This window comes from Manis javanica, chromosome 5 (genome assembly GCF_040802235.1).
Source record: "Manis javanica isolate MJ-LG chromosome 5, MJ_LKY, whole genome shotgun sequence".
Taxonomy (NCBI): domain Eukaryota; kingdom Metazoa; phylum Chordata; class Mammalia; order Pholidota; family Manidae; genus Manis; species Manis javanica.
The window spans coordinates 21821786-21832378 of NC_133160.1; the positions used below are offsets into that span (position 1 = coordinate 21821786).

The 10593-nt window shown below is 52.8% G+C and overlaps 1 protein-coding gene across 1 annotated transcript in view; it reads right to left on the reverse strand.

The window, feature by feature from the left end:
* Positions 1 to 2286: 2286 nt before the first annotated feature.
* Positions 2287 to 10593, reverse strand: part of MMP24 (matrix metallopeptidase 24) — a 40383-nt gene continuing 32076 nt past the window's right edge. The window contains exons 5-9 of the mRNA XM_037012724.2: positions 10406 to 10567; positions 8164 to 8378; positions 6261 to 6399; positions 4572 to 4838; positions 2287 to 2624 (exon numbers count right to left, since the gene is read on the reverse strand). Of these exons, the coding sequence (XP_036868619.1) occupies positions 2287 to 2624; positions 4572 to 4838; positions 6261 to 6399; positions 8164 to 8378; positions 10406 to 10567 (1121 nt within the window). The remainder of the gene's footprint in view (positions 2625 to 4571; positions 4839 to 6260; positions 6400 to 8163; positions 8379 to 10405; positions 10568 to 10593) is intronic.

Genomic DNA, 10593 nt, shown 5'->3' on the forward strand with positions numbered 1-10593 from the left:
GATCAGTTTAAAATGTGACTGACACTGTAATGCTGTGATGTTCCCTAGGCTGAGGGGAAGCTGGGCTCTGGGTCCCCCAGTGCTTTGCCCCTTTGTCTGCTCTGTCCTGGGGTGATGGACAAACAGATGACCACAGGCAGAAAAATCTGAAACTGTAAGTCTCCAAGCTGAGCCCTCTCTGGGCCTGGCCCTGCATCCCTCACATCTGCAGCCTGGGCTGCCTGCCTCCATCTCCTGCTCTTTTTCAGCTGGCCTAGTTAGTACCAGGAGCCAGCGGGGAGCCTGGGGGTGGAGGGCCTAGAGCTTTCAAGAAGTGAGAGCACCAACCTGAGGAGTGAGAGGGACTAGGAAGGGGAGAAAGGAGATTAGGAAAAGATGGATAAAAGAGACACTTCTGATCTCATCTTGGACCCTAGAGGGGTCCACAGGTGGGGATCCAAGGCCCAGCCAGCCCACTGGATGGCCTGGGCAAGAAATAACCTCTCTGCTTCATTTGAGAGCACAGTAAGTTACCTAGGCCTCCCAGGGCTTACACGAATTTCATGTGAGTGGACAGGTGTGAGCTAATAAAGTGCTTTGCAAAGTATAAAACACTGTACAAACCCATGAATCACTAATTTCTCTGCCGTTGTCCCTCACCCGCCCCAGGGAGCCCGCCCTTGGCAAAAATGAAGGAAAACAGAAGGATGATGACAGGGAACACAGTGGACCCACATAGTTGCCTCTGGGACAAGACAGGTTTTGCTTGAGACAGCTCCCAGGGCAACAGGAGTCCTGTCTGCTACAGGTTAGGCTGACCCAAAACCCAGAGGCCACAGGGTAGGGGCAAGGCCCATGCAGGGTCAGAAGACCAGGTGGCATCGGAGGCTCTGCCAGCACCCTGAAGACTGCCGTTGTTTGGTTTGGGCAGAGAGCCAGCAGGCATCACTGAACCCATTGCTCTTGCCTAGGGCTCCTCAGTTCCAAGCAGAGCTGCCTCCACTGTTGGAGGGAGACAAGCCGAGCCCTAGGAATTCCTGCCAGAGGCAGTGAAGGGTGGGCCCCTAACTTGGGGCTGCTACCAGTTGGGGGTGCCCTTTTCCAGAGAGCAGTGCAGGAAGAGGGCCCAGTGAGCTGGGTTAGCAAGGGCCAAGCTCATGATATAAACACTGCTTACAGGCTGAGTGTGTGAGTTGGCCTCAGGGTAGCTGGGGGTATGGGTTCTGAGCACTTCAGAAGGCTACCATAGTCCCTGTACCCCAAGGCTGTGAGAATGTTGGCCTGAGCCAATTTTGCCTCCCCTAAATAGGCTGAGCCCCTAGGCCACAAGCTACAGGCTGGAGCAGGGCTGGGGAGTGGGGAAAGGAAGAGAGGAACAAGGGAGTGGAGGACGGTTGAACTCAGATTGGCCTCCAGAAATGGAGTCAGCTTCTGCCCCAGCCCTTTAGCCGTGTGAGCAGGGTCTAGCTCCTGGGGTGTCTGGAAGTTACAGTGGCCTTAGCAGCACCTTGGTCCATCTATTGCCTGGGGAAGGGCCAGCCATGCTGGCCTCATCACCAAGATAGTCACCTCTAATTCACCTAAAGCCTCAAGTAGCCTTTGCAGAATGGGACTTTTTAAAATGGTAGTGACAGGACATTTAAATATTCATGACATCACAGGTGGGCCAGAGCCCTGCCTGCGGCATGTGACCCTAAGTCCTAGGCCTCTGAGGAGACCCTGACCTGTGGAGCAGGTTTCCTGAGGGATCTGCTGTATGCCAGCAGGGGAAACCCAGGCTGTTGCCCACCATGTTGGCAGCAGAGGTCTTGTAGCCTTGGAGGACAGCGGGGCGGGGGCTGGGGGACATCTGACCAGCAGGTGTTGGCAAAGGGGGACTGGGACTGATGGCATCTCCCAGCTGGGGCTGAGCGCTAGTGCCTGCTTCCCAAGGAGGTGCTGAGTCCAGCCAGGAGCAGAGCTGTGGCGCTTCATGGACACCACAGGGTGCAGTTACCACAGGGTTGCCTCCTGGCATGGTCCCTGACTACTGATGAGGCCTGGCCTATTCCCTTGAATAGGGAACAGTTTACCCAGGACAGAAGGCAGGCAGCTGGGTGTCAGACACCCACCCTGGGGCACAGCCACCATCACCCCCTGCTCTATGCTTAGCCTAGGCCAATAACACCCACCACTTCAGCTGTATGACCCCTGGCCTAGGGCCCTGCTGGCTGGCCCCTGTGGGCTGTGGCCACAGTTGCCCCTCAGGCCCTGGTGAGGAAGGGCCTGGCTGGCCAGATAGAGTGGACAGAGAGGGCTCTGGGCTGCTCACACCCACTCCTGGACTGGCCGCTTATAGTAGGTGACTGGTTGAGGGCCTGCCTTGTTCTTGAACTGGAAGATGGTGTAGACCAGCACCAGGATGCAGAGGGATAGGATGCAGGGGATGACCACAGCCACAGCATTTACAGAGCCTGGCATGTCGTTGATGGTCACCATGATGTCCACGTCATCCTGAGGCAGCCGCCGCTCCTTGCGCCGCTCCACCTCCTTCTGGTTGCAGCCCATCCAGTCACGTAGGATATTGCGTGGGTAACCTGGCTCCACGCTCAGTTTCTGGTTGTCAAACTTCCAGTAGTCCCGGCCCTTGTAGAAGTAGGTGTAATCTGCAGAAACATGGCCCAGCATCACCACTCCCAGACACTTCCCTACACCTGATCTGAGCCATTGTGACAAGGTGTAGGGTCCTGGGCCAGCATGGACGAGGGGCACCTCTCCCATCCTGGAGAAACCCAAAAGGAGCTCTGAAGGAGGGGTGGCCATATGAGGTGGTGGAAGCAGAGTGCTGGAATGCTTGGAGGTAGGGGGAGTATAGTGCTTGGCGCACTCTGCAAATAGTGTGGTTGGATCATGGAGTATGACTTGCAGAGCTGCAGGGAGCTGTGCCCAGGACCTGGAGTAGCCCACCCTGTCATCTCAAAGGTGCTGGGAAGCCAGTGAGGGGCTTTAAGTGGGATTGGTAAATTCGGTTCATGCCTCCAGGACAGGACTCTTCCTGGGCCACAGCTCTGTCACACTGTGCCCGTAGCCTCCCTTTCTCCTTTCCCCATGTGGGTTATTAGATCAAACCCCTAACTATGGCTTGGACAGCACTGTCACCATAGCTCTAGGGCCTCAGTCCAGTTCCTGTCTGATACAAGAAAGGCAGGGAGCTAGATTTCTTCTGTTGATGGTGGATACCACCTCATTGTGATTTTTATGGATTTTTTTGGCTTGGCACACAACACAGATGCAGGTTCTCTGGGACCCTGCTGGGGGAGGGGCTGGAAGGAAAGGAAGCAGCAGGGCTGGGTAGCCACCCCATGGCTCCCAGCAACAACCTTCACAGCCCAGCCAGTCCACAGATGCGAAGCATCTCACTCAGACTCTCCTGTTGGCTGGCTCCCCCCCCTAGCTGGGACTTTCATTGGCCAACATCTTTGATGTCATCTGTCTCTGAGGCTCTCAGCGAGACTGTGTGTAAAGCATCAGGTACACAGGAGAGCCACCAACTAGCAGCTCTGCCCTTGTGGCTTTTGGCTTTGTTACAGGTCATGTCTCCTCTGAGAGCCCTTCCCCACGACCCTGTTTAATGTGGACCCCCGCCCAGTTGTTCCCTCACTGAATCTCTCTCCCTTACAGCATTTGTTGCTGCCTTCTGCTTCTAGACTGGGAGCTAAGGATGCAATGCAAGTCTTGTTCCCTGATCCACCCCCAGCCCTCCCACACAACCTAGTTCTCAGTAGTTATTGTGGAGTGAACAAATGACTCCTGTCATTCCACATAAATTAAAATCAAGATGATGATGATAGCTAAAACTTACATTGCATGGGTCATATGCTAGGTATTGGTCTAACTGCTCTACATAATTTATCTTATATAATCCTCACAAAGTTCTATAAGATAGATGCCATTATTATCCCCATTTTATAGGTGAGGAAACAGGAAATTGAAGTGATCTGCCAAAAACTCATAGGGAATGGTGGAGGTGGGATGTAGAGCTAGCCTAGCTGTCTTTTGACCAGGGTTGGAGCTTTTGACCAGATCAGTGATGATGTAGTTAACAAACATTCATGGATGCACCTGGTAAGACCCAGCTCCTCCTCTTGAGAAGCTCCTAGTCTGGTGGGGAAAAGGCTATGAGCCAGCCTGGCTTCCAGGAGGAGCTTAAGAAATGTCTCATAACTGAAAGAGGCTTCTCTCTCCATCTTCCCACCCTTTAGCTCTCTGAAAACACACCTTTGAACTGCCCATAGCCATCGTTGCTTTTCAGATTTGGTGGCTTGAGAAACCCCTAGAGTATACCTGAGGACCATTGTATGAGAAATGCTGTCTGAAGGAATAAAGTCTATGAAAACATCTCTCAATTGTGAATCATCCTTGCAGATGAGAAACTGTGACCTGGTAGCTGGTAAGAGAGAATTAATTTACTGTGTGAACACGAGTAGCTAGGAGGCAGTTGTCCATACCACCATGTGGTGGTTCTTAAACCTGGATACCCTGAGAGTGTGCTTGTGGGCCCTGCTGACACCCATATAAAAGCAGATCCCCCACCCGGCCAGGCCCTTACGTACATCCTTCTTTGCTGATGAAGGCCCCTTGGGGAGCCTGTGGGATGCCCTTCCACACGGTGATGGGCTTGGGGTAGCCAGGGTCTGTGGCCCGCCGCTCCTCACTGTAGCGCCAGTACCTCTCGCCTTTGAAAAAGTAGGTCTTGCCCACAGGTTCCCAGCGCAGAGCCGTGTCAATGCCTTCTCGGGGCAGGCAGCTGCCTAGCTCCCCCAGGCTGTGGGGGTACCCAGGCTCCACTGTCACCTCCTTAAACACCCAGTACTTGTCACCTGTGGCCAAAAGGAGCCCAGAATCAGCCTTTCCTGTTCAATGACAGAGGCTGTGGCTAGTGCCACCTGCCCATCTTCTACTGAGACTGAAGTCATTCATAGAGCCAGTGTCAGGGAAGCAGTCCTAGGCCTGCTTGATCACCTCTGCAGGAGACTGAGGCCCACTGGCCCAGTCAAAGCATGATAGGCAAGAAGCTAGAACGTCACAGACTCTGGGCAACAAGCTCCTTGCCCAGGCTCCATGCCCCACCCCCTTTTCCTTTCATGTGACTTGCTCCTTTCACCTCTCTGTGTGATCTCAGCTGCTCCTGTGGCTTACACACTCGTACTCCCCCCGCCTCCCACCAGTGACACCCAGCTCTGAGGCTGTAGCCCACAGCTACCCTCCCACTAGATCCAGGAGCCCTGACTGCACACCTGCCTCTGGGCATTACCCACTGGCTTCCACGAGTCCTCATCATCACCCGGTGGGGGGCCTCCCCCTCACCATCTTCCTCCTCCAGGGTCCCCAGCAAGCCCCAGCATCACCTTTGACCCTCCCTTTCCTTCTCCTCTCAGCACTGAGCTCTTAGCTGTCATGTCCTACCCCGTCTCTGGCCTCATTCTCCTCCCTGGCATGGGCCTTGCAGACATTACTCTCCTCAACTCCAGCAACCTTCCCAAAAATGGCTTCCCTGCCTCTATCCTGTCAGATTGTTGCCTGCCTTCTGGCTTTCTGCTACTCAGAAACTCAGTGAATTTCCAGTGTTGCCCTAGTGGGTCAAGACCACATTCTGGCCCAGCAAACAAGGCTCCGCAGGGCTCCTCCCCAGACTCCCTTTCTAGGCCACCTCTCACAGCTCTTGGACGTCGAGCTCCATGGTTGTCCCGTGAGTTTAAGCTCTCTGTATATGTTCCCACACTACTCCTTCACCCATGCTCCTTCCCCTTGGAATTGGCTTTCCTCACGCCTCGCTATCTGTACCTCACCCTTCTGGGGCCTGGCTCAGCCAAGATAATCAAAGTGCAACAACCTAGTGCAGGATGGGCATGCCGTACATGTTTAGCTCCCCTGTCCCTGTCCCCTGACCTCTGCAGCCTGTGTGACTTCCTCCGGACTCATACAGAACTCATAGGATGGCCTTCCATGGAGCACTGGATGGTCTTCAGTGGCCTGATCACCCTCATGTGGGTAAGGCTTGTTGCCCCACCAACCTGGGCACATACAGACCCCTTAATAATCGCTTCCTGACTTGATTCCTGGAGATTGTGCATCACCTGCCTGCAAGGATCTGTCTTGTCAGAGGGCAGTGTCCCTGTTAAGCTGGAAGAACCCTAGAGGGCATCTGCTTCCCACCCAACTCTTCCAGTATATAGATGGGAAAAGGGGGTCCCAAGGAGGGCAGGGAACCATCCCAAGTCCCTCAGCCAAGGCCACATTACCTTTGAAGAAGACAAATCTCCCATCAGCCCTTTCATAGGCTGCGTCTATGCGGGCAGGCAGGCCTTTCCAGAACTGCTCAATCTGCATGGGGTAGCCCTCCTGCACCCGGTTATTGCGCAGGCGCCAGAACCAGCGATCCTGGGGGTGAAGGGGAGGAGAAAGGCGTGGCAGGAGTTGCCTCAACCTAGTGAGCTCAGCTTTGGGGCTCAGGCTCCAACAACACAATCTTGCCCTGGGCCCAACCTCACAACCTTCCATGAAGTTTGTCCATCTACTGCTTCTAATTTTCAAAGCCCTGTGAGGAAGACAGGATGCTCATTAACTCTCCCTGATGGCACTTGCTGCCCAAGGGACCTTCAGACAGTGGACAGCCTGGTGGGGGAAGATGTGTGAAGGAGCAGGAAGGGATGATGTTAGGACCTGGGGTAGACACATGAGGGCAGAGGTAAGTCATTACTGACAGCTGGGCCACTTGCCAGGCTGGTAGGAAACAGTATAGGCAGTGTACCCTCCTATGGGAATGGATCCTAGCAGGGCAAGGACTGTGAAGCAAGTTGTGGGAATTCCCTCAAGACCTGGGTGTCAATTCAAGTTCTTCCATTTACAGCTGCATGACCTTGGGCGCAGTACTTAAAGCTTCTCACCTGCAAATGGGGGTATAATGGGGAATCCGGTGAGAGACCGTAGGTGAAGTGCCTAGAATGATATGGGACACGTGGTTGACGTTGAATAAATGGCAGCTTAGTAGGCCAACAGTTTGATAAAAGCCCCTTCCTTGTCCTACCATTGGTAGGCAGTCTAGGCAAGACCTGTAACTTCCCATAACCTCAGTTTTCTTACATGTAAATGATAAAACCCAGACTTGCCTAGGAACTGTTCAGTTGGGAGGATCAAAGAATGCAGAAGAACGAACATGATTTGTAAAAGATGGCATAAAAACTAGAAAAATCTTTGTAAGGTGTTTTATAAAGCACTTTCCCATCCAAATTTTTTAAACCTTATTTTGACTTTCAGAACGCTGTTGAGTAGATCTAAGATACAGAGAGTGTTAAGGAAGGCCGAGTGACTTCCCTAGAGCTTCTCAGTGAAAGGCACGACTACACAGGCCCACACTGCCTGATTTTTGCTTAGTGCTCAAAGCTTGATGGGGAGAAGTCCGTGAGGGGAGTGGGGCAGCCCCCCACAGCCCAGCCCCGTGTGACAGACGTACAGCCCAGATTCCCTTCAGTGGAGGGCTTGTTGCCCCAGTAGCCAGGAATGTGGTCACCAGGTAGGTTTCATCTGTCAGTCTCTCTGGGGATGGCCTCAGCTTCAGATAGCTCCCCCAAGGTCACCCCAACAACTGAATGAGGCAGGAGGTATAAAGTGCCAGCCATTCTGGGGCCCAACATGGGATGACTCTGATGGATCATTCCAGTTCCAGAATTCCCTGTGGGTGGCTGGACCTATAAGGGGTCTAGTTGCTGGTAATCCCTTTCTGCCCAGTCCTGCTTCCTTCCCGCAGATGTTGGTCCCACAGGTACTCCCTGGTGAAAATCCTGCACTCATTTGATCCTCATACACCCTTCATTAGAGGAATGGCTCCTCAGCTTTCAGATGGAGAAATTGAGGTCCAGGGGAGGGAGATGACTTGCTCAAAGTCACAGACCAGAAGGGGGTCTCCAGCACTTTTCCACAGCATTGGCCTCTGGAAAGGTGTAGAATCGCCAGTCTTCCCCTTCCCTCTTGGAAACAAGCTGATTCACCTGGCAGCACCAGAGAGAGATCCTGTGTCCTGGCCCCTCAGCCAGCTTCCGTCAGGCTCCACAGTGGGTCTGATCCCTTGGCAGCAGCCTTGTCCCACTCCATGGAGGGGGAAGTAATGAGAGGACCACCTGGGTGGCGCCAGTTGACAGGCCTTACCTTAAACACAAACATCTCGCCTCGGAAGAGGGCCACTGTGTTGAAGTTGCCATCACAGATGTTGGGTTTGGCACCAGGTGTGGATGGCCTGTCCCCCAGGGGTGGCCGTGGGGGCCTGGGCTGGCGCTCATGCTTCCTCTCACTTGGTGAATGGATCCTGCGGACAGGGAGTGTGGGGAGGGGCCTTGTGGGTTCCAGAGGCTCAGCTGGGGGTCCTGGAGAGAGGGGTTGCGTCTTAGAGCATGGCTAAAGGTTCCCTACCTCCCACTGCCATTGCCTCATCACCACCCAGGCAGCCCTGAGACAAGTCTGTCACCCTCTAGCCTCCTATCCCCTGTCCCATTTTTTATTCCCCTTATCTTTGAGAAAATAGATGAAATAGCCATTAAATGGGAACTCTCATTTTTCAACCTCCAAATCTGTTATCTTCTCTTTCTCTTCTGTTAAAAGAGAGAACATGTCCCTTCTTAACCTCTATGTCCCCACCATCTCTCTGCTTCCTTCCATGCCTGCTGGCCCCACTATCTCACTCCCTTTCAGTCCTCATGTCACTCCAGTACAGCTTCTGCTCCATCACCCACTGAAACTGCTCTGTCAAGATGACCAATGACCTCCAGTTTGCCAAATCCAGGGGTTACTTGACTAAACTTTGACATGGATATGAATTAAAGGATCTTGATAAAATGCACATTATGACTCAGAGGGCCCAGGGTGGGGCCTGCAGGTCTGCATTTCTTCAAGCTCCCAGGTGATGCTGATGTCGCTGGCCCAAGGCTCACATTTTTTTGTAGCAATATCACAGAAACACTTTTTCCAGGAGAACCCTACACTCTTGGTTTTCCTCCTGCCCCATAGGCTGTTTCTTCTCAGCCTCCTTTGCTGAGAGCCCTTCTCATCCATCTTCTCTAAAGGGCAGAGTGCCCCTGGGTCTTCTGTTTTTGTCCCTAGTTCAGATTGTCTCACTGCATATTAGGATCACCTGGGGAGGTTTTAAAACTCTTAATGCTCAGAACACACCCCAGTTCAGTTAAACCCAACCTCTGTGGGTGAGGGCATTTTTTTTTTGAAAGCCCTAGGTGATTCCAGTGGGCAGCCAGGTTGAGAATCGCTACCCTACTTGGTCTCATCCAGGTGCATGGCTTTAAAGACCCTCTGTGTTGGAGCTGTCAATAGGATGTTCTGTGATGACAGGAAGTTTTAAATCTGCACTGCCCAATACGATAGCCTCTAGCCACTATGGCTTTTGGGCACTTGAAATGAGTGACGAGTTGTTAGTGTAACAGAGAAACTGAAAATTTAATTTAATTCAATTCTTATTAGTATAAATATAAATTTAAATAACCACATGTGGCTGGTGGACACCAAAGATTCCAAATCAATATCCCAGCCCAGATCTTGGAGCTGCAAACTGGTAAATCCTATTGCCCCACAATTATAAAAGCCAGAAACTTGATGTCCTTGACGCTCATCCCCATGTCTGATCTTTCAGCAAATCCTATCCATTCTGCTTTCAAAATACCTTCCAGTCCCTACTGCCCCTATGTGGTCCTCCCCTACTGCCTCATTTATGGAGGATCCTGGCCATCCTCCAAGGCTCTGGTTTGGGCCACCTCCTTTGTGAGGTCCGCAGGGCCTCCAGAGGGAGCCCTCCTCCTGTGCTTCATTGCCTGGGGGCGGTGGGGACCTCTTGTTATGTTGACATGCATTTGCTCAAGTGAACTGGTCTTCCCATCTCAGCTGACTTGACAAAAGCAAGAACTTCACATATTGGTGTGAACAGAGAACTGGGAGGGAAGCATAGTAGCAGGCCTCTCATATCTTATCGAGATAGCAGCCTAGCTTCTCATTTTTTCTTGTTTAAGAAAAAAGCTCTGGTTATAATACTTATCACATTGTATTCTCTTACTTGGGCAGATGTGTGAACCTCTTGGCTAGAGGCAGGACCCCTTGAAAGTGAACCACAAGAGGTGAGAGAGAAGTAGAGGGGAAGAGGGTAGAGAAGAGGGAGTTGGTGAGCCTCTACTCTCTTCTATCCCTCCCAGGGGCAGCTCAGACTCTCCCCTAGGTTTCCCAGCAGGGAAAGCCTTGCCCCTCTGGTCAAGCAAAGATGTCAGAAGTCTCTAAAGGTCAGACAGCAGTCAGACACAGTGACTGTGCTGATGGATGGCAACCTCTGCCCCCAGCAAAGGCAGTCACAGCCCAGCCCCTGGGAAAGAGCAGACCCCTCTCCCCTGCCACACACCGTAGATCTTCTGGATGCCCTGGAGGTCATCCTGAGGCAGTTTGAAGTTGTGTGTCTCCATGTACTGGTAGAAGGGTGCCATGATGGCACTTGGGTCGTTGGAGTGCTCCAGTCCCAGTGCATGGCCCAGCTCATGCACAGCCACCAGGAAGAGGTCATTCCCTGTGGAGAGGAGAGTGGGGAGGGGC